The 24667-nt window shown below is 43.3% G+C and overlaps 1 protein-coding gene across 4 annotated transcripts in view; it reads left to right on the top strand.

The window, feature by feature from the left end:
- Nucleotides 1–24667, top strand: part of EGFL6 (EGF like domain multiple 6) — a 62827-nt gene that overhangs the window by 3732 nt on the left and 34428 nt on the right. For 3 of the 4 annotated variants that reach the window (XM_084841754.1, XM_084841756.1, XM_084841757.1), the window contains 4 exons: nt 8501–8613; nt 19519–19611; nt 22587–22706; nt 23817–23936. In XM_084841754.1, the coding sequence (XP_084697880.1) occupies nt 8501–8613; nt 19519–19611; nt 22587–22706; nt 23817–23936 (446 nt within the window). The remainder of the gene's footprint in view (nt 1–8500; nt 8614–19518; nt 19612–22586; nt 22707–23816; nt 23937–24667) is intronic. The other variant, XM_084841755.1, reaches the window with a different exon arrangement.

The following is a 24667-nucleotide window of genomic DNA, read 5'->3' as shown; positions in this document are numbered from 1 at the left end:
CTTGCCCTGCTACACAACGCTGTACTTGCTCCTCTTAAGAGCTGATTCAAATGTGTTTGCTATACAATACTCTATGTATGTATGTATGTATGTATGGCTGGATCTTGAAACATGCATTGTGCTTTAAACCTGATCTAGGAAGTTATTTGAGGAGGGGAGGAGGTCCTTCATAACAGCTAATGGCAGCTGTTATTCTTAAGAAATATATTATAGCTGCTTCATGGGATCATGGATCATGAGATCCAACTAGACTACACAGTATCTAGGACTGCCTGTTGATGGTGCAGTATATGTGTATTCCCAGTGAATACTGCTGGATGTATATCTAGAACTTATTGGTATCATTCCAAAACAAATAGGTGAACTGAAATCAAGTCTGTCTCTCAAGACACTCTAAAAAAAATGATTCCTTGCTAAGAGGGATAGAAAGAAGTTCCCACTGGCACTGATGGGATTTTTCCCCTACAGCTCCAAACTGCACAGGGGTGCAATTTTTGGTTGCAACATAGCTGGGGGTGAAAAGATAAGCCTCCCCTTGCATTCAAAGGAAGAATTATCCCCACACACATGCAGCAGTATTAGGCTGCATTTGCACATAACGATAAGCTAGGATTTCTAGCTTATCCTGGTTTACTGTGAACAAGCAGTTCCTCCCTTTGCATGAGTGAGTAAAACAAACCAAAAATGGCCTAAAATGTTTTCTGAGATGAAGGACAAGATGGTGCTCCTCTGTGCCATCTTCCTTCCCTTGCCTCCTTTCTTCCCTTTTCTCTCACCTGACCTTGGAAGTCCCTGCTTCAGGGTGCTTCTAGTTGGAGGGCTCCTGGTGTCATCCATGAGAAGTCATTGTGTAAGCTATTCTGTCTTTTTTCTCTTTCATGGATTTTCTGTGGTAAGAAAAAAGATAGAAGAAGCAATGGAAGGGTTATGAGTGGAAGGTAGCATTGCCTGGAACCTCCCCCCAGCCCCAAATTCTGTGAATGAGTCAGAGTGATGGTGCAATAAACGCCTCATTTGGAACCACCTCCAGTTTACATCAATCTGTTGTAGCAGGGCCAGTAAATATAACAAAGTATATGCAGTGCTTGAATTACAGGGGGCCTGGCCACCTTAACTACTGTTTTCATAAGGCTACGGGTGAGAATAATTGGCTAAAAAATGGGAGAGTTGGGGTGTGGGAATTTAATTAAGGGTCCCCCTTCCTTTCCCCCTAAGATTCAAGCACTGGATATATGGAGAGGAAAGAAAGGAATCTTGAGTAAAATTTGTGTGTTTTTCTTCTAAATTCTATCTGAAGAATAAAGCATGTGATGTCCTATTTGAAAATGTTTTTGATACCTTAGCTACAAGAAGATCAGAAGGATGTTATGGCTGCAAATCCTATACACACTTACCTGGCAGTATCTCTGATTGAACTCAGTGGGATATACTTCTGAGTAGCTATGTATAGAATTGCACTCTATTTTTTTTTTTTTAAATGCATATTTTGGACTGGGAGGACAAAGAAATAATACAGTGGAGGATGTAAGGTTGATTAGAAATAAGGGCAGGAAATAGCAAAATTAGAATCAGATTGGAAGAAGTGAAGCCAGTACATCTAAAGGGAAAGTTAAACAGTAACACAGGAAATGTAGAAATAAATTAATAGAAGATAAATGAAAAATAATCAATAAAAGTCCCCCACCCCAGAAAACAATGGAAAAAATACCAATAATCTTTTGGGATTTGCACTTAGCAGTATGACATTTCAAAATTAGGAAACATTTTCCTTTCATTGGTACTTTTAAAGGCTAATAAGTCTGACAAAAAGCTTAAGGAACGTTTTCGAAATACTTGCTCTGAACTGGTGCTTCTAACATAAATGAAATTTCTAAAGTAAGTGGTTTGAGGCCTTGTAGGCAAACATCTTACAAGATTTGTCATAATATCTCAAATGTATTACAAAACTCTACTCAGAAGTAAGGCCAATTGAGTTCAATGGGGCTTCCAGGTAAAGCAGGGGTTCTAACCTTTTAGGAACCCATGGGTACAGCTGGGAATTTGAGAAAATTTTGTGAGTACCACCACAAAATGGCTGTCACGGGGTCAGGGCTAGTCCTAAGGTGGCCAGGTATCCTCCTTTACCAGAGGAGAGTCATCTGTTTGAAGGTGTCCTCTTCTGAAGGGCTGTCCAGTCCAACTCTGATTTAAGGATAAAGAACCATAAGAAGAGAGAGCAGGGACTTTGAAATCACCCATCCAGTTAGCACCTGGACAGCAGACTGAGCAGGCACACCAGTCTCTTGGTCTGTCTTCTCTACAATGGTGAGGTGTATTCTATTTCTATTGAAATTGTAGTTATTATTTCTAAATTTGCAGCTATACATATACCTTAGCTCATGCAGAAGTTATGCAAATTGCTGTCCTCATTCATCCTCTATTTTTTGGTGATGCATAAGTGGCCACCCTACAAAGTACAAGTAAGTTGCCCAACATCTGATTACAAGGAACAGGTTAGGTCTGAGCCGGAAATGTGGAATGATATATCTGCTCCCACAAAGCACAGCAAAATACACATTTCATAAAAGGAAAACTGGGGATGCTCAGAGAAACACACACACACCACCCAAAAACAAGCAGGCAAAACACACACCACCACCACTATAAAACACCCCCCCCCAATATACCAAGACAATAAATGAATTCATAAACTCAAACATACACAGACAACACAGCACACACACTCCACAACAACAAAAGCACAAAGACAAAACACCCCTGGTTGCTCCCTGCTGCTTGCTACCCCAGATGCTCCTTGCTTCCCTCCTCACCCTGCCTGTTTGCTCCCCACTGACCCTCACTCCCCACCCCAAGGATGCTCACTTCTGCCCCTTCCCCACCCCCAAGCTTATCAGGCAACATCAGTGTCCCTTTCTAAGGGTGCAGTCCTATGCATCTTTAGACAGGGAAAAAAGGTTGGCTGGGGCATGCTGAGAGTTATATGTAGGCCTTTTTTTCTGTCTAAAGATGCATAGGATTGCTCCATGAAGGTATTTTTAGCATGCAGTCAGGTGCCCTGGAGAGTGAAGCCCCAGTTTCCAGCCGCCCCACCCTTTTCATTTTCTGTGAATACCTCAGGGGCCCATGTGGTGCCCAGAGGCATCCTGTGGAAGGGAAAGAAAGAGGAGGATAGGTGGAAGCCAGAGCTTTGCTTTCCAGTGTGCTCAGCAGGCCAAGGTAAATATAAAAAATGGGTGGGGCAGGGGGCCTTGGCAGGCACCAAGCGAGGTGTCTGGAGATGCTGGAATGCCTGCAAGTATTACGTTGAGGATCCCAGACAGGACTGCAACCGAGCAAACTTGCGTTGCAAGACTAAATAAATTATCCAAAACCCTACTAGCAGGTAGTACAAAAACCTAAACTGGAAGTCCAGATGAAATCACAATCCAAAGGATAACCTAAATTAAAATAGCATATGCTCTCTCCGGCTTTGCTGTGTTGTGCATGAACCCAAGTTCTTTTTGCATGCATGGCATGATTCTGTCATTGTGGTGTGCTGTCCCAGGATGTTCTTGCACTCCTTCCTTCCTTCCTTCCTTCCTTCCTTCCTTCCTTCCCTCCTCTATAATGCCCAGTGGCTGAAGCTGTCTGGGTAGTTCACAAAAATTAAAACCACCCGTACAGCATGTACTCTGCCTTCTATGGGAGAGATGCCTTCGGAGCCATCAAAACACAGCAAAGTTGCCAGCTTTTCAAGCAGCCACTGCAGGTTGAAAAAAACCTTTCACGGTAGATTTGTATGTGAAGATGTCATGCATGAAGATAAGCACAATCACTTGCTGCATATCAAGTTGCTGCTAAGAGTTCAGGCTCAGCCAGGATTATTTCTTCCTGGTCAGTTGGCAGCTGAAAAGGCAACAAAAACCTACCATATTCCGGTACGCATTTTTGGCAGATCACTGGTGGTGCCATCTGGGTAGGACTTTGGGGCAGACATCCAGGGCCCAGCTCAGCAGAAGGAGCAGGAGAGTCCCCAAAGGCCATTAAGTCCAAAGTCTAACATTACCTAATTGCAGTGCAACTCACAGACCTATTGAGGGACTTTATTTTGAGGAGTTCAGAAGTAACCTTGGTCTATACCTAGAACAGGCAAGTGTGGGGTGCCGGAGTTCTTTTCTTTCTGCGGATATGCACACCTCTGTCTCTTGAAAATGCATGTTATTTTCCTTCAGTTGTCTACTGTGCTCTCCCCCCCACTCCTGCAACTCTGACATGTCTCCCTAGATTGCTATTTTCCCATGTGATTTCATATCTCCCCATGCCCTTGAAAATGCGCTCAAGCAAAGCTGGAGCTATTTGATGTAGACATGTGATTTTGTTTTTAATTTTTGGAGAAAAATCAACCACAGGCTTCTTTGTAAGTAGCAGCTGATTTTTTTTGTGTAAGTTTTTGAGCTGGCCATGTTTTTCTTTCTTTCTGGGAAACTTTTGGAGATTTAATGCAATAAATATGTTTACCAGCAGTATCTGGAAGCACAATGCTGCAGCTCTTTCTCATTTTCACTGTCATCTATATCCCAGGATGATTTCTAGTCTAAAAGGGCTTACTGTGACAGCCTAATCATAAACGTCTTTACTTGGAAGTAAGACCCACTGAATAAAATAGTTACTCACTCCCTGGTAATTATGATGGCAATCGTGGTATCTGTCAGGAGCGTCCTAGCTGCCTCTTACAGTCCCCTCCAATAGCCAACTCAAGACACAGATGAAAAGGATTTTTTCCAAGGCTTTATTCCATTTACAACTTAATGACTCTTTCAGATGCTAATTACCAGCGACTAAGCCAGGAACTGCACTGGGGTAGTTAGCAGAGTAGCCTAAGCTCCAGGTAAGGCAGTTGGTCCCCATTTCAAGGAGGAGGGCGGGAAGACTCTGAACTTAGGGGCTATGGAGAGGTCCTCCCTCTTTCCCTTGGATCCTTGGGACGCGACTGTTGTTTTAGTGCCAAGCGAGCAGAGTGCCTCCTCTCGGCGCCCTCCATCTGGCGCCGCTCCCTGTGTCTGTGCCGAGCATCCAGCAAGGCCCCATCCCCCGCTGTCTCGCTGCCAGGGTCACTATCTCTCCCAGGAATGCAGGCAGGAGGAATCTCTCCCTGCCGCTGTGCCTGTGAGCGATGAGCGAGCTCCTCTCCCACGGGTTGTTGCTCTTCCTCAGAATCAGAACTGCTCTGGGCTCTATGGGCTCAGTTTCCACCCTGACAGTATCATACAGATTTCCTATGTTTAATGGATGGAATAGAAAGAACCATGCTAGTTCTATACTGGAGGGAGTCATCCTATCTGTATTGATGGTCGCCTCCGAGCCTGGGGGCGGCCGCCTATCCAGTGCAGGGCGGGAGGAGTGGTGTGGAGTGGATCTCCTCCTCACTCCCCCTGCCTGGCTTTTGCAGCTAAACAGCAGATTTCTGCTGTCTAGCCATGGGACCTTGGCAGGGGGATGACACGGCAGTCGGCAGTCGGATGACACATTGGATGTGTTGTACCGGTGCTCATTGGAAGGACAGATACTGAAGCTGAAGCTCAAATATTTTGGCCACCTAATGCGAAGAGAAAAGTCACTGGAAAAGACCCTGATGCTGGGAAAGACTGAAGGCAAAAGGAGAAGGGGACGGCAGAGGATGAGATGGCTAGATAGCATCACGGATGCAATGAATATGAACTTGAGCACGCTCCGGGAGAGAGCGCAGGACAGGAAGGCCTGGCGTGCTATGGTCCATGGGGTCACGAAGAGTCGGACACGACTGAACGACTGAACAACAACAAAACCGGCATTTCCAACTGGCCCTCTCCACCCTCAGGAATGCCCCATTTTCGCCGCTCTGCACTGCTCTTATGAGCACAGAGCAGAGGGCTGATTCGCATTGCCTATGAGGCAATGTGGGAGAGGGTGGGGGTTTGTTCTCCGGGAACTGACCTATCCTATGACTATGGTCGCTGACTAGTGACCATAGGATTGCACCCTACGTGGGCTTTGGGCTTGTGCTTCTGAAACAGCACTCCCCCCCCTTGCCTCCACTCTCCTATATCACATAGCAAACCACTTTTGAAACTGAGGGGACATTTAAAAAAAAGATTTTGACATGGCATAAGGCTCTGCTGTTCAAAGGGGTGGTGGTGGAAACTGCATAATCTAAAATTATCTAACTACACCTCTGCAACAGACAAACATATTGAGGGACTTTATTTTGAGGAGTTCAGAAGTAACCTTGGTCTATACCTAGAACAGGCAAGTGTGAAGTGCTGGAGTTCTTTTCTTTCTGTGGATATGCGCAGACCTTTGCACCTCTGTGGAGTAGCAATTTGAATCTCAGCCAGTGTTCTTACACCTAGTGCTGACTATCAGTGGTGATTCATATAGAAGCTCTTAATGTTTTGATGTTCTGAGCATCTCTTTTAGCACCATGAAGCACAAAGTGTAACTAATAGTGGAATTTCTAATCTATAATGGTCCTCCACTTCACCTTTATCACTTAGTTTGAATACAATAACGCTGTATTATGCGAGAAAGAAAGAATTATTGGGGCGGGGGCAGTATTCTACGGCATGGTTCACACATCAGGACAAGCCAGAGTATGGGTTGAGTATTGATTCAGTATGACTTGGTTTGCACATAACGACGACCCAGAGTATGAATTGAGTATGAGTTGTTGAATCATGGGTTGTCGTTACATGCAAACCCTGCACTATGGTTTAACTATGGGTTGTTAGCCATGAATGATCTAGGAAGAGAACCCATGGTTTGTTGTTGGGTTGTGAACTCTGGTTTCATAGTTAACAACCCATAGTCAAACTATAGTGCAGGGTTTGCACATAACGACAACCCACGATTCAGCAACAACCCATGATTCAACGACAACCTATAACTCAACCCATACTCAATGCATACTCTGCGTTGTCGTTACATGCGAACCAGGTCTATGCGTTTTTTTACTCTGCAATTCTCATTGCCAATGGTGAACTTACAATAAGTACCGTGAGCACAATCTACCAAGTACTGCTGCTGAACAGCCTCCATTCAGGGGTGAATGACAGTAGCATTTAGTGGATTGGCCATTGCCCTCTTCCCATATCAAGGAGCGTTCCTCCGTGCGAGATCACTAGATCCAAGTACAGTATCCAAACCATGTAAGAACTTCTTTGTAAAAAATGTTTTTTTCTATTACATTTGTTAGTCCCAGGGAAGATTTACGTGTTAGATTTGTAGTTGAATTAATCACGTTTCTCTCCAGAGACATGCCATGGTTTCAATGTAGCATTCTCATTTTACCTTTATGAAAGTTCATACAGAGTTCATAAAAGTCCATAAGATGATTTTTAGTTGTAAGTATTCCATGGAGAAAAACAAGCTGTGGACCAAACGACACCTCACAAGGAGCTCTGAGGTTTTTTCCCTCCTCCTTCATTTTTTCCTTAAGCAAAAGCAGGCTGGGCAACCAGTGAGAAAAGCAGAGGAAGGATGGGCAGGGAGAGGCTGCTTAATCGTTTCCCCCCTAGTTGTTTATCAGCTCAAAATCGCCCTCCACAAATGGTGTTTTAAACCTGCGGGGAAACAGATACACTCAGAATCCCCTGTAGGTGAAAACATGGCTGGTCAAGGGTGATTTTGAGCTGGAAAATGGAAAGAGGTTAAGCAGTCTCTTCCTTTCCTCTGGATCTGGATTTGCAACCTGTTCATTTTGATTTACCCCCCCCAAAACCCCACACATACACAGAATAATGAATCATAAAGCTCCTTGTAATGTGTAAATTAGCCCTCTATCTTTTGCACTATTTTTATTCATTCATAATGATTTTACAATACCTGTAACTATAATGTAACTTCCTTGATGTTTAATTCTAAGTTTTCTGCAAGCATTATTTTAACTGTTATATGCAGATTCATATTGGAATTTCCAGGTGTTTACTGCAAAGACAGCACAAGTGACTGTCAAAATGGGTACATACGGTTTTGTAATCACAGTATTTTAATTTTTCTGGGTTTCTTCAAAAGGTTTCTTAGGGCATGGGCTGGAAAGCAATCTGGCAGGCACATTTTTTACTAGCTGCAGTTTCCAAACACTCTTCAACAGCAGCCCCATGTAGAGCATCTTGCAGCAATCTAAACAGGAGGCAATTGAAGTGTAGTATCAATGTGGCCTGCTCTGCCTTCTCCACAAAGGGGCACCACTGGCACACCAGTTGAAGCTGGGCAGTAGAAGTAACAATGAATGTAACTACTTCCTGGGTTAAGGAAGATGGTTGTGCTGACTTCAGCAAAGCTATGCAGATATCACTTGTGAATGATTAAAGTGCTTCAAGAGAGTTGAACTTCAGTTTCTTTCTCATCAATGGGATTGCGGCATGTCGAGATGTCAGTGCGGCCAGCCTACTCAGCGGTCAGACACAACATCTGTGAGGTCGCTGGCTCTGTAGGGAGCTCCGCTAATTCCTCTGCTACAGTTAATGTTCTGTTTTATGCACAGCTCAAGAGGTCGCAGGACACTTCTAACTGTGAATCAGCCTGGGGTCTGTCGCTATGGTTCTAAGCTTGACTGCTGCTACGGCTGGAAAAGGAATAGCAAAGAACACTGTGAAGGTAATAGGAACCCCTTGTCATCCTTCCCTTGTCTCTGGTGCAGATAGACAGATAGATGTCTAAATTGTGAATGAATGTGGCTCCCTGATAGGCCTGCCAGGGGTTACTATAATAAAAAAAGACCAGTGGAAATTAAATCCACATAGCGCTACTTGATATGAGATAGGATTTAGGCAGACCCTTAAAAATGGCAAGACTGGAGCCATATTCAGGATTAACTGGATTATGTCTTGATGCGAGAAAGGAATATTTCATTCATTTAGTCTGATCAGCACAGGCCAACTATTAATAATTTAACAGGGTACATGGCATGATCTACCCTGTTATATACACTAATACACCCTTCCCCAACCTGGTTCCCTCCAATGGCCATGCTTGCTGGGAATGGTGGGTGCTGCGGTCCAACACATCTGGAGGGAGCCAGATTAGGAAAATTCGCACTAACAGCAAGAAAACTTTATTACCATTGTGTCAACTGATACATATCAGTACGACCGTAGTAATTACCATAACTGCAAGGAAACAAGGTGCATTACAATTACTGTATTTATAAATAAATGATATTTTCTGCTTTAAAAAAAAACACACCCTTGACATGTTATATAATGCATCACTTATTTTTCTCCTCCTATTAGCCTTGGGCAGGTGTTGTATTTTCCAGCCCAGCGCAGGAATACCTGATTCCCAGAGCTCATCCCATAACAATTTCATGAACATAGCTTATGGTAGGGAAGAGTTTCAGCTATTATACAACATGAATTACCCAATATTTACCACAAAGGATTCTAAGGAGTGACTTACAGTGTCCAGAAGGAAGATATAACCCCTCCAAATAACTACTTGGTTCAGGGAAAAAAACTGGATACTTGTTACAAAATTACAGGCAAAGTCCTGGTAAAATACCAGCATCACCATATTTGTGATGGCATAACAGCAAAATGTTTTGCCCTAGGAAAGGGTTGTCGATTAGCCGGAAAAACAAAACAAAATGGCCTGGGTTATATCCCCCCCCCCTTTCAGGATACTGTTGCTTAAAGGATGAGGGGGAGGACACCAGGTTTGTTTTCCTCCCATAATATTTTATTTATTTTGTTTAAAATTTTGCACATGGGTATCAAGGGAAGCCAGGCTTAATGGAACCTGTTATGTGCACAGATGACATAGGGCTTCTCCACATGGGACTTTTATCTTGTGATCAAGACTGGTTACTCACAGAATTTTGCAGGTCCCTTACATGACGTCATCATTCTCCAGGCCTCTCCCGCTGTTTGTAACCATTATCACAGCTTTTTTCATGATAAGGAAAGTCTGGTTTTTTCTCTCTATCCTGCTGTATCCCACCATAGAAGAAAATGCACAGTTCTGCTATACCACAGCACCATCTAGTGGCTGCATAATGGAACATATACAACTTGCTGAGAAAGAAAATCCCCGAACAGCAGCCCGTGTCAGCCTGTGTAAAGGAGCTGATCTTCATCCCACAAAAAATCTGGAAGCAGAAGCCCCATAAGGGTGCAGGATTTTACTCTTGTGTAGAGAAGCCTGTAGTTTAAAATGGCTGCTATGAGTTATTGGAGGCAGTGGGCGGGTGGCATAGGAAGCTACACAGTCTTTTGGCACTAGCCCAAGGCAGGCCTGCTCTGAGACAGCACCTGCTTGCTAGCCTGACCCCACTCAGGGAAGAGAAGTGGTTGTGGCAGGGGGTGCTGCTTGTCAAGGGCTCCTTGGAGGCCTCTCTCAGTCTAATCCAGTAGCCAAGTCCAGACACAGACAAAGGGATTCCTTTCAAAGCTTTATTCTTCTTTTACAACTTAACAACTATACCGTTTGCAACTAGATCTGAGCAGCACAGTACCTATGCCCTAAGTTGGAACAGTTGGTCCCCGTTTGAAAGGGAATTACTGGCAGACCCCTGAACTTAAGGACTAGGGAGAGTCTCTCCCCTTTTCCCTTGGATCCTCTGGGCGCAGCTGTTGTTTGCGCACCAACCGGGCACTATGCCTCCTTTCCACGTCCTCCATCGGGCGCCACTCTCTGCGTCGGCGTCGCGCATCCACCAAGTCTGCTATCTGCGCTCGGTCACTCCCTGGACTGCTTTCTAAGCTAGGAATCCTGGTGGGAGGAATCTCTGTCAGCTGTTGGCCCTGGGAAAGAGGAGCGTGCTCCTCTCCCAGGAGCGAATGCTCTTCCTCAGAATCAGAACTACTCTGGGATTCTATGGGCTCGGTGTCCACCCTGACACTGCTCAACCAGGAGCAGAGGAATATCTAGCAACACCAACCAGTATCTTTGTGAGCATCTGTGTGTACCTGATAGTGTGTGCATGGTAACAGAATGCAAGTATTTGGAATTCTTACATCCTTAATTCTTTGAGAGATACCATGTGTTCCATTTGTTGTTGTTTAGTCGTTAAGTCATGTCCAACTCTTCATGACCTCATGGACCATAGCACGCCAGGCCTTCCTGTCCTCCGCTCCTTCCCGAAGCATGCTCAAATTCATATTCATTGCATCAGTGATGCTATCTAGCCATCTCATCCTCTGCCGTCCCTTTCTCCTTTTGCCTTCAATCTTTCCCAGCATCAGGGTCTTTTCCAGGGAGTTTTCTCTTCGCATTAGGTGGCCAAAATATTTGAGCTTCAGCTTCAGTATCTGTCCTTCCAAAGAGCACTCAGGGTTGATTTCCTTTAGGATGGACTGATTTGACCTCCTTGCAGTCCAGGGGACTCGTAAGAGTCTTCTCCAGCACCATAGTTTGAAGGCATCAATTCTTCGGCGCTCAGCCTTCCTTATTGTCCAGCTCTCACAGCCATATGTTACTACTGGGAAAACCATAGCTTTGATTAGACGGACCTTTGTCAGCAAGGTGATATCTCTGCTTCTTACTATGCTGTCTAGGTTTGCCACAGCTTTCCTCCCAAGGAGCAAGCGTCTTAATTTCATGGCTACAGTCACTGTCTGCGGTGATCTTGGAGCCCAAGAAAATAAAATCTGTCTCTGCTTCCATTTCTTCCCCTTCTATATGCCAGGAAGCGATGGGGCCAGATGCCATGATCTTCGTTTTTTTAATGTTGAGTTTCAAACCAGCTTTTGCACTCTCCACTTTCACCCTCAACAAGAGGCTCTTTAGATCCTCTTCACTTTCTGCCATTAGGGCGGTATCATCTGCGTATCTGAGGTTGTTGATAATTCTCCCAGCAATCTTAAATCCAACCTGTAATTCATCCAACCCGGCGTTTCTCATGATGTACCCTGCATATAAATTAAATAAGCAGGGCGACAATATACAGCCTTGTCGTACTCCTTTCCCAATTTTGAACCAATCGGTTGTTCCATGTCCGGTTCTTACTGTTGCTTCTTGACCCTCGTACAGGTTTCTCAGGAGACAGGTAAGGTGGTCTGGTACTCCCATCTCTTTCAGAATTTGCCAGAGTTTGTTGTGATCCACACAAAGGCTTTAGCGTAGTCAATGAAGCAGAAATAGACGTTTTTCTGGAATTCTCTTGCTTTCTCCATGATCTATCGAATGTTGGCGATTTGATCTCTACTTCCTCTGCCTCTTCAAAACCCAGCTTGTACTTCCGGTTGTTCTCAGTTCACATACTGCTGAAGCCTAGCTTGTAGGATTTTGAGCATAACCTTGCTGGCATGTGAAATGAGCGCAATTGTACAGTAGTTTGAACAATCTTTGGCATTGCCCTTCTTTGGCATTGGAATGTAAACTGACCTTTTCCAGTCTTGTGGCCACTGTTGAGTGTTCCAAATGTGTTGGCATATTGAGTGCAGCACTTTAACAGCATCATGTTTTAGGATCTTAAATAGCTCAGCTGGAATACTGTCATCTCCGCTGGCTTTGTTGTTAGTAATGCTTCCTAAGGCCCACTTGACTTCCCTCTCTAGGATGTCTGGCTCAAGTTCAGTGACCACACCATCATGGCTATCAGGGACATTCAGATCTTTCCTGTATAGTTCTTCTGTGTATTCTTTCCACCTCTTCTTAATCTCATCTGCTTCTGTTAGGTCCCTGCCTTCTTTGTCCTTTATCATGCCCGTCTTTGCACAAAACGTTCCCTTGAGATCTCCGATTTTCTTGAAAAGATCTCTAGTTTTTCCCATTCTGTTGTTTTCCTCGATTTCTTTGCACTGTTCATTTAAGAAGGCCTTCTTGTCTGTCCTTGCTATTCTCTGGAACTCTGCATTCAGTTGGATATATCTTCCCCTTTCTCCCTTGCTTTTCGCTTCCCTTCTTTCGTGAGCTACTTGTAAAGCCTCATCAGACAGCCACTTTGCTTTGTTGCATTTCTTTTTCTTTGGGATGGATTGAGTTGCTGCCTCCTGAACAATGTTATGGACCTCCGTCCATAGTTCCTCAGGCACTCTGTCTATCAGGTCTAATCCCTTAAATCTATTCCTCACCTCCACTGTATATTTATAAGGGATATAATTTAGGTCATACCTGAATGGTTTAGTGGTTTTCCCTACATTCTTCAATTTAAGCCGAAATTTTGCAACAAGAAGCTCATGATCTGAGCCACAGTCAGCTCCAGGTCTTGTTTTTACTGACTGTATAGAGCTTCTCCATCTTTGGCTGCAAAGGACATAATCAATCTGAATTCAATATTGACCATCTGGTGATGTCCATGTGTAGAGTTGCCTCTTGTGCTGTTGGAAAAGAGTGTTTGCTATGATCAGCGTGTTCTCTTGGCAAAACTCTATTAGCCTTTGTCCTGCTCCATTTTGTACACCAAGGCCATGCTTGCCTGTTATCCTGGTTATTTCTTGACTTCCTACTTTGGCATTCCAATCCCCTATGATGAAGAGGACATTTTTTTTTTTGGTGTTAGTTCTAGAAGGTGTTGTAGGTCTTCATAGAACCGATCAGCCTCAGCTTCTTCGGCCTCAGTGGTTGGTTCAAGTAACTTGAATTACTGTGATGTTGAATGGTTTGCCTTGGATTCGTACTGGGATCATTCTGTCGTTTTTGAGATTGTACCCCAGTACTGCTTTTCCCACCCTTTTGTTGACTATGAGTGCTACTCCATTTCTTCTAAGGGATTCTTGCCCACAGTAGTAGATATGATGGTCACCTGAATTAAATTCGCCCATGCTTGTCCATTTTAGTTCGCTGATTCCCAAGATGTCGATGTTCAATGTGTTCCATACATCATGCTTCATCCCTTGGCCATATAACGCATACAGTGCCAGCTCCAAGACACTCTCATTGTGCCCCCTCCCTCAGCGAGTCTGCTTTCTCCCCACCATTGTCACCTGCTGCTCCTACTCCTCACCCTCTTTCTCATCATTGCTACCCCTTGCTTGCTTGACAGGCAGAGAGCCAGGCAGCAAGTAAGCAGTGACATCTGCTGCTCCTCCTTCTCACCACCACCGTTGTCTAGGCCACAGCAAGAGGCCGGTGAACAAGCAGGTTGCAATGGCAAGTAGGAGGAGGACCAACTCCTGGGTAGGGTAGGGCAGGGCTTTTGTCAGTGGGCCCCTGCTGGATTGTGGGCCCTTGTCAGGTGCCCAACCATACCTGCCCTTGATGCTGGCCCTGCATGCCTATGTGAGTCTTGACCTGTAGTCTGTGGATTGGCTTACTTTCTTGAGTCATCTACCCTTTGTTTAGGTTATTTCTGATTCTGATACAGTTGTAGTCTCACTTGTGTTGTGAGCTGCAGGGACCTGGTGTGATATGTGGATGACAGGAGATTTATAAGCATGTACAGTTTAGATGAAAAGAGTGTTTTGTATGGGCTCTGTCCCTGGGCACCTCAGCTACCAACATCTTTTATTTCAAGAGCTGGCAATCATCCCTGAGGATCACTGAATTTCTGCTCCCTTGTCAGTACTTGATATGTACCCAAGCCTCTAGTGGTAGAAACAAAGAAACCTCAGGGGAAATGCAACCTTTGAGCATGCCATGCAGAACTATTTATAGGCAAGTGCTTTTGATTAACTTGGCACATGCTGTCCTCAGATATTCAAATTATTAGAGGACTGGTGATTTCTTACTCTCTAGCATTCTAGTGTAAATGCATCTGAGGATTACCTGTGTTGTTGCTCAGTTTTCAGGCCTCTAGGGGATTGGTTTAACAAAGGACCTGTGGTTATTTATTGACCTCTAGGCTTTCAATAAAAATAGTATAAACACAAGGGAGAAGTTGAAATCTTTCTCCAGCTGGATTCTGGCAAAGCTGAATGAACTAATAAATGTTGTCTTTAGGAGTCATCTGTTTCTTAGACATTGCATCTGCTGTCCTGATGAGCTTAGCTCTGGGTATCTGGTGCAGATGAACAAAAGTTCACATAATTGATATGCTCGCCAGACTGTTGTCCAAAAAGATGCCAAAAGAGCCAATGTGCAGTAATGTACATAGCAGATAATAGTCCTACTTGAAAGCATCAACATCTGTTGAATGGAGAAGACCTTCGTTAATAATCCGCTTATATTGTTTGCATAACCCCAGTTCAGCTGCTCAAGGATATGGTGTGGTAAGAATGATAATATGTAAAAGTCTTTCAGAGGAGCAACTGGAGTGATGTGTGTGCACGTGCACATGCGGGCAAAAACAGTAAGATAATCTGCTAGTATCCAGTTTCCCAAGCTTTTTACATTCTTCTCTTAGTATATCTCTGGTTTGAGTCAGACATTATATATGTTGACGATATAAATTAAGATGCAGACCTTCTTTGCTGTATTGTTGTCTCTTTATTACACTGTTCCTTTCACATTAGTCCACTTTTGATCAGGATTTCAGGGTTTTATTGGTGGTAGCCGTAAAATATAATTAAATAATTTGGAACAAAATGTGATTTAAGTCACCAAATATTGATGTTTAACACATTTCAGAAGAACATTACAGGAGTCAATGACATTCAGTTGCATTAAAATTTGGAAGGTTCTGGACAGCTGCCTCTTGAATTCTGCTCTAAAACAAACTAAATTCCACATGTAGAAAACTTGATGAACAAGAAACCCAAATTCTGTGACCAAAATACTTACAGATGTAGATATGTAGAACATATAGAATGCGTAAAGAAAATGCACAAACATTGTGCACATTTTGCTGATGCTAGAGAATTTTGAGATGGTCTAAAATGAGTTTGGATTTCTAAGAATCCATCTGTGGAATCCACTGCGGACTAACCTCCTTAGGCCGCACAGGGTCTGTGGACTTTTGGATCTTCTCTTTTACTTTCCCGAAATTTACACAAATTGATTCGAAGGAAAATATGCACGTTTCAGCTGAGACTGGTAAATATATGTGGGGAAAATTGAATGGAATAGGGGACAAGACGCTAAATGTTACATACTAACATAAATTACATAAATTGTTGCAAACCCTCTTATGGAATGATCTGGGTATTTTTCCACATAATAGGGAAAAATCGAATCCATCTGTGAATGGACACCAGAACGAATGACACCACACAATCCACTAGGCACACACGGGATGGATGTCAAAATCTGGACATCCCTATTTAATCCTGGCTGCAGATATGGACTGGTCAAGCGCGTATAATGAGAGAACCTGCAACATGGGATTATTTAGGGAGGAGTTGAGACAAAAGGGTTTTGAAAGCTCATGCTTCCATTCTCCCTCTTGTTGCATTATCTACGTGAATCGCCAGGCACTCAGGGCTGGTTCTGGGGACTCCTTGTCTGAGGACTCATTTAGAAAGCATGTGACCCTTCCCCATGTGATTGCCTAAGGAAGTGTGTGAGGCTGCCAGTGGGCTTGCAGTCAGGAGCTCATGTAGAGGCATTTGTATGAACTGGTGCCTACACATTGGGCTCTGGAGGGGTGTTGAACCTCAGGCCCATGGGCCAAACCTGGCCCACTTGGGGATCCCAACCCAGCCTTCTAGAGTTCCCAGATGGCCTTTCCCCCTTCCTCCACCTCCTTTCCCCCAACCAGTGATCTTTTGGTGGTTTTCCAGCTTTTGCATGGGTCCCCCCGCCCATTCTTAAAGGTTGTAACACCTCATGCTTAGTTAGTAGCAGCATGAGCTTTAAGCTAAAATATGCTGGGATGTTTGCTATCTTGGCCCTGCCCTTCTGCTTTCAGCCCTGCCCACCACTGGAATGTAGCCCCTAAGAGCTTTTCCGAAACTGGCCCTGAGGCTGAAAAACGTTTGACACCCCTGGTATACATTGCCACTTCAATTTTTGCAGTTGCAACGGTTCAAAAAGGGGGATTTGGTGATTGCAAAGCTTGCAAGAACAACAGAACAATTAGTATAGTTATACAAAAATATTCAAATGGCTCAGCAAAGTGAGAAGGCCACAGAGGTAGCAGTAAGATCAAGAACTGCTCATGGTCACTAGCCAGTGTGAGCGTGTGCACATGTATATATCCTTTACCAATTCCTCAGTACACCTCTACTGAAGTACCAGATTGAAATTCATATGAGCACAAACATTTAAAATATATCTGAAGCAATGCTGAAGCTTCATGAACTTCTGTGGTGGTCATACCCAGTAGGGAAAAAAAATCTAATGATGGTGAAAAGACTCCAGTTGTTTAGAGATATTGCTGTATGTTCTAAAGTAGGATTTTTGGCCACCAGCCACTGTGATGCTTGGGTGGTATATTAGATTGTGATATGGAAAAATGTTCAGGCCCAAATGTGAGCGTCTTTATTCTTTCTGTGCTCTCACTCTAATTTCCAGGGGAATTGCATGAGGTTTAAGTCAATCCAGAAAGAATTTGGATCTACAGGAATCTGAAGCCTATCTGGCAATGATTAGAAAGGAAATCAAATCAGCAATGTTACACTGAAATAAACATTTTCTGGAGAACATTTATTAAATGCCATAGTAAGGATGAAGAAAAAGAAAAGTATACGTTTTCATAGATAGATAGATAGATAGATAGATAGATAGATAGATAGATAGATAAACAAAAAACATTTTGACACAGTTGTAAGTGTTCCTAGGTTGAGCTTTTGTTTGTTTTGCTACAAGCCCCTTTTGAACAGTCCTACAATAGTAAATCAATGCAGATATGTTGGGATGGTAAAAATGTTTAGCAAGAGCACATGCTTTCAAATTTGTATTAACCTGGTTGTAAACACATCCTTGGGGGGCCGCGGTGGCTTAGTGGTTAAGATGCTGAATTGCAGACTGGAAGGTCAGCGGTTCGACCCGAGTGCGGCGTGACGGAGTGAGCTCCCGTCTTCAGTCCCAGCTTCTGCCAACCTAGCAGTTCGAAAGCAAGAAATTGCAAGTAGAGAAATAGGTACCGCCTCAGCGGGAAAGGTAACAGCGTTCCGTGCACCTCGGTGTTCAGTCATGCCGGCCACATGACCACGGAAGCGTCTTCGGACAGCGCTGGCTCTTCGGCTTAGAAACGGGGATGAGCACTGCACCCTAGAGTTGGACACGACTGGTTGGGGACACCTTTACCTTTTTAAACACATCCTTAAAAGTACTCATTTCCATGCCGTTTATTTAGGATTGCAAAATTACATGTTTTTGTGCTGATGTTAGCACAACATCTGAGAAGAGAAGCAAAGTTTGGTGCTTTGCTTTATTAGCTTCCTCTTTATTAGCTCCCTCTGAAGGAACAGGTCCACAGTTTGGGCGTGCCCCTGGATCCGTCTTTCTCACTGGAGGCCCAGATGACTTCAGCGGCTCAGAGTGCATGTTACCAACTTTGGTTGGTGTAACAACTATACCTGTTCCTGGATAGAGATAGCCTAACCGTGGTGGTTCATGCACAGGAAACCACATGGTTAAATTACTGTGATGCACTCTGTGTGGGGCTGTCTTTGCTCCTAGTTTGGAAGCTGCAGCTAGTGCAGAATGTAACAGCTGGGATGGTTAGTGGGGCATCCAGCTATGTACATTACACCTATGTTAAAAGAATTGCACTGGCAGCTTTCCTTGACTTATAACTGATCATCACAATGCCGCTGAATTTTTCCGTCTCTTGTTATTGTTTATTTTTGTCTTGCATCTGTTGTTGAGAGCTGAAACATTTTAGGGTTGTATTATATATGTATTTTTAATTGTGATTTGTAATATTTTTGCTTGTAAACCACTTAGAGATTTTACTATATTGAGTGGTATACTAGTATTACTAATAAATAAATAAATAATAAACAATTGCAGAAACCATAGCAGCAAAAAAGCATCTGAGAAGTAGCTCATAATTAAATCAGTTCTTGCTTTAACCAAACAGGTTACCTAATCGTTTGGCTCCTTCACTTGGAGCTTTTATCCTGCGATTGAGATTGCTCCTTCACAGAAGTTTGTGGGCTCTTTACATGATGCCATGCCCTGCCATGACCCTCCAGGGCATCTCCTGCACTAAATGCCCTTTGTTCTATTTTTAAATAGATCGCAGATAATGAGCTATCAAACTACCTGGTTGTGAAAAGCAGCAAGAAGAGGAGTGAGATCAGTGAAAGATATTGGAAGACTCAGATACGGGGAGAAGGAGGGGGGAAAGGGAGGGGGGAAAGAAGCATGTGTAAAGGGAGTCAGCTGTGATCCTGCATTTAAAACAGAAGCAGAAAGCCCCATTTTAAATGCAGGATTTTAGGCTGGTGTAGAGACACCCTATATTTTGTTTTACTAGTAAAAATCAATAAATCAAAACTCTGTTTTGTTCTCGTCCCTGCTACTGTTAACATCTTTCTCAAAACTGGTACCTACAGAACCTAAGCCAGCATATTTTTATTCTATATTTACTCTAATGATGGCCTCAAGTCAATGTAGAATTTAGAACAAGCAAAATTGACAACTTTTCCAACTCTGCTTTTTGTCTCCTTAGATAATCCTTTTTTTTTTTTTTTTACTGGTACTGTTTTATCCAAATAATGGAAGAATATCACAGTTTAGCTATCTTTAAGTTCCATCACATTTTTACTTTCTATTTCTCTTTTTTTCCCTCGACAGCCACTTGTGAACATGGGTGCAAATATGGTGAATGTGTAATGACAAATAAATGTAAATGTTTTCCAGGATTCACAGGGAAAACCTGCAGCCAAGGTGTGTATAATTTATCATCTTTCTTGTAAACATTACACTCTCAACAAATACAGTCGTTATACTCCAGTACCATCTACTTTTGGTGAGAACTGAATTATTAATTGTGAAATGTGATTAATGGTGAAAGAAGAAACAGAACTTTTCTGTTGTGAACTGTTTGTCCCATAAGCCTCACATTATTTTACTCAGAAATTATATTGGATAGATTGCCCAGTATTTTCCCCTCCACTTCCATCATCAAATAACTGATGAAGATGTACAGCAGTTACTATGTATATTTGCCAATATATTGTTATAATATATAAAATAATTATAATAAAATAATGTTATTATATAATAATAGCATAGTAGTTGTTAACAGCCTCAGCTAAGATTCTTAGGAACAGACTATATATTGCATTCTAATGAGAGTAACAAAGCCATGTTGTTTGTAAACACTAACAGCTTAGGAAAGGGGTGTTTTTTGTGCAGTGAAGCAGCGGGGGAAGGAGGTGCTTAACCCATTCCCTGTTCCTGCTGCCCACTGTTTTCAACTACAACTCCTCTCCCCCCAAGCTGTTTTCTCTGCATAGGTTTCTACTTAGGTATTTACTGCGTTCAGTCACAAACTTGTAACTGGAACCCATTGTGGAGGAGAAGGGTTCTGTTACATACAGATGTCCCAACTATAAACTACATTGCAGTTGTGGCTCAGAAGAGCTTTTTAAGTAAGTGTGAAACTATAGCAATGAACAAATAGTAGTATTTTTTACTTTGGGGATGCCAGGCTCCAAAGGCTTGATTTTGTACCAGCTGGATACCAGGTTAGCACTGTCGCTTGGCAACCCGACACCCTCCAGAGGTTTTGGACCACAACTCCCCAAATCCCCGACCATTGGCCATAGTGATTGGGTCCAATGGGAGTTGTAGTCTAAAACATCCAGAGGGTACTAGGTTGTCTACGCCTTATCTAGAGTCTGTTCTTCTAGTTGCATCCTCGAAATCTGTCATAGTGATGCTAATAATGCAAGAAAGTTGTATCCATAGTAGTGTGGGTTCCGGAGGAATTACATTGTGCCTTTAATCTGTCCCTATGGACCTGAAATGCATTCTCCTGTTCTGTCCCCAAGGTGTCAGCCTGTTTCTTGCAACTTCCTATCCCCCTTAAATGAGAGCTGTTTATATCTCCTGCTAGCTCTGATCTAGGGTTGTTGATCGTGGGGAAATCCAGCCCTTTTGGGGCTCGACGGATCCCTGCAATGGACTCGGCTCAGCTTGTATTTGTGAGCCGAGCTGCATGATAGTTCCCAAAATCTGGGAACATTGCCAAGGGTTTTTTGCTCAAAATGGTGGGCTGGTTTGCACAAAATGCCAGCCATAAATAGTGCAATTTGCTCAAAATTGTAGCCATAAATGGTCTAATTTGTGCAAATTAGACCATTTGCGGCTGTGATTTTCTGCAAATTGTGCTATTTATGGCTGCCATTTTGCGCAAATCACAATTTGCACACACAAACACACACACCAAATCCGTGAGTTGACCTGACTCGTCGCATGCTGAGTTGGGTGAACTCACAGATGATCAAGCGAGAGTCCAGGGGGCCAAACCGGTGAAAACTCACCGAACTCCACCCCCACCCACCCAGTTGGATTCCTCCAACATCCCTACTCTGATCATAATAGTTCTTGTTGCCACATGCATCTTGGTGCATGCACTCTCCTTTCTTCTCTTGATATTCAAGCAATTACATGCTTCTGCTCTTCATTGAGGCAAACACAGACTTTCCAGGGTCTTGTAGTAACATGGGATATGTTCTATCAACCTCAGCTTTAGTTTACAATGATTTCAGCTGGTATAATTACAGTTGGCACATCATCTTCATTTAGAAACATCTGGTGTCCTGTTAAATGTTGTGTGTGTGTGTGTGTGTGTGTGTGTGAGAGAGAGAGAGAGAGAGAGTTGTCAAACAAAGTTCAAATTTAGTTGCTTTGACTGATTGAATAAAAATGCCCTGAGATGCGAGTTCAGTGAGGATAATCCATTAAGTCTTAGATCATATCAGTCCAGTCAATAGATTGGCACAAGGTAATGTTCTTTCTCCTGACCCAGTCAAGATACATACATGAGAACGGGGTTGAGGAAAAGGCTTTGGGAATGTGTTTTATCTCCTCACATGAGGGTGTCTCACATTTGCAGTCATGGTTTTTCACGTGATATCATGGTCTCACCATTCCATGGTATCAGCAGTAAGATCAAGGCATTTTACAGCTCAAACCACGTAACACCTACATTGTCAGACAGATCTCTGTAGGAGCTGCTATCAGTGCGGGAGAGGCAAAAGCTTCTCCCTGTCCCTTCCCAGTGTGTCCCCATCTACTCTAGCAGCGTCTGTAATGCAGGCTGTCTTGTATCTTGCCCTTTCTACCAATTATTAGTGGCAGGGTGAGTGGGAGGTAACCTGTTTTTGCAAATAGCCTTTAAAAACCTGAAACCATGTTGTGGACCTATGCAGATCTATACTCTTGGTTTGTCTCTGAGACGTTGCTTCGCCTCAAGTTGCAGTGACTACAGCCAGGAAATCTTTCTTTTAAAAATCTTATTCTATACATAGGAAGTTTATAGTTTTAGTTTTGAGTTACTTATATTTCCCATGGCCAACTCTGAGAACCTTTGAGCTGCGATGACAAGTGTACAAGGTCAGGCTGTAACTAACATTGTAACAGCTGTTTTCTTTCCTTTTTTCCCTGTGCAAACTATCTACTGATACAAGACACTTTCCTGGATCCTGTCAGGTGTGCCAGGAACCTTGTGCTAGTGTTTCTACTGCACACACCACCAAATGGTGTGCTGAATTCCTTTCTTTCAAGAGTCTGGCTCACTCATATCCTGGATATACTTTTTTCCTATGAGAATTGAAGTCGTGAAATAACACTACAATAATATATCATTTTCTTCCAAAGCTCTCCAAACTCTATTATTCCAATGATTTCTGCAGATATCAATGAATGTGGATTGAAACCATATCCTTGCGAACACAGATGTATGAACACACATGGCAGCTACAAGTGCTATTGTCTCAATGGGTACATGCTTATGCCAGATGGGACCTGCACAAGTAAGTGATGAATATTATGCAAGATTCAGTAAATGAGACAGAATTAAGTTCATATTGTAACTAATCACAAAATTACCTGTGTCCCACATATAGAGCAAATGGTTTATGCTGTAGGGATCACTCATTGCTCTAGTGATAGCATTACAGGATATTCTTACCACATTTTACATTTTTAATATGTACAGTAGATCTCATTTAGATTTGGGCCAGAGATGGGCAACTTCAGAGGATCCGGGAGCCAATGTCCAGCCTCCAGAATCCACTGGGGGACTCATGCACACACCAGCTGCTGCCGAAATTGCCACCAACCAGAGGGCAAGCGATGCAAATGATAAGCTGTAATATGGGGATTCCCACACACCACTTGGCTGGGATTTGCGCCCTGGCTCAGGCCCTTCCAGCACCACTCATGCCCTGATGGGATGCAAGTGACATGGAAAGGAGGCACCTCCTACAAGCACCAGCCAAGTCCCTTTCTCCATGCACAGAGGAGTATGGCGCTCCATGCCTCACTCTGCATTGAGAGAAAGAAAATGTGGGCAGGGCAGATCACATCACTGGAGGGGCAGGGTGGGCCTCCACCCCCTTGACATCATCCAGCCCATCAGCCTGTCCAGGGAGGGGCAATCCAGCCCCCCAAACAAAAGGGGTTGTCCACTCCTGCAGCAGGGGAACCTGTAGGAGGGCATCCAATGAAGAACATCAGGGGACTCATGGGATAGAAGGTGGCTCTTCAACATACGCAGGTCCCAGTCCATTTAGAGTGATAACTACCACCACTTTCAGTTGTGCCCAGAAATAGACCAGCGAGCAATGTAGCTATTGAAGTACTGGCAATATGGTTTTGCCACAGCAGTTCCAATTGCAAAAGAGACAAGTTATGTTTTAAATAGAACAGAGACTTGTGTTTCGTTGGCAATGGGAATAGCAGCTGTCAAATTAGGAAACAAAACTCCAGCTGGTCATGTCTGTCTGTCTGTCTGTCTCTTAATAAGTTCATATTGTTAGGAAACACATTTTAAGGTATTCTCTTGTATTAATATGTTTAATCCTTTCATTCAGTATTCCCTGTTGCTAGTCTAGCCTTTGACAAATAATGTATTTTTAAAGATTCCAGGACCTGTGCCATGGTGAATTGCCAATACGGCTGTGAAGAGATGAAAGATGATGTGCGATGTTTATGTCCATCAAGTGGGCTTCAGTTAGCACCAAATGGAAAAACATGCATAGGTACATCTATATATTTTTATATATTTTATTTTATATTTTTATATATTTTTATGCTCTTGATGCCATTAACTCGAGCAGTTCTTAGAATCTGACCTGTGGTTAATGAACCCAATAGAATCAAAGAACGACTATAATTCTAGAGTGGAGGTTAAGGAACACCTGCTGTGTGTACATTACATGAGGTAGAATGGTTGTGTTGTCGTCATAGTCGAGGCCTGTGTGAGGTTTCAGACGCTGAAACAGATAGTTTTCCTTCCCTCAAAGAAGCTGATCTTCAAACATTCTGACATCTGTTTCTCCTGACTAAACTGGAAGGCTTAATAGCATTCTGTGCCTTCACACTAGCGTAGCCAATTGGTGGCAGGCTTTACTGTCACAGGCACAATACAATACAGATAGAGAGATAAATAGATATTACAGGTATGGGGCTGAGGCTGACAGACAGTGGCTTAACAAGGGGGAGTTTCCACAGAAATTGAAGGAAAAGCAAATGGAGGAGTACCAGTTTTTTTGTTTAAGGAATCAGCTTTGCTGCACTTTGGTCCATTCCGGGCTCCACGAGCAAGTGCTTTGCGCCAGTAAAAATAGCTTCACAGAACATCCTTCTGGGTGAGGGTGGGGGTTGGAGTGAACGTCATCTGACTGGCAGGGGCTGCTCAACCAATAAGAGAGGCTAGCCCCCACACTCCCCCCCCTTTCTCCTTTCCCCTGAAACTCCAGATGCACCTGCA

Source organism: Heloderma suspectum, chromosome 3 (genome assembly GCF_057233095.1).
Source record: "Heloderma suspectum isolate Gila_16-S chromosome 3, 16-S_ref, whole genome shotgun sequence".
Classification (NCBI taxonomy): Eukaryota; Metazoa; Chordata; class Lepidosauria; order Squamata; family Helodermatidae; genus Heloderma; species Heloderma suspectum.
The sequence above is the reverse complement of the archived record's forward strand: the minus strand, read 5'-3'. Positions and strand labels throughout refer to the sequence as shown.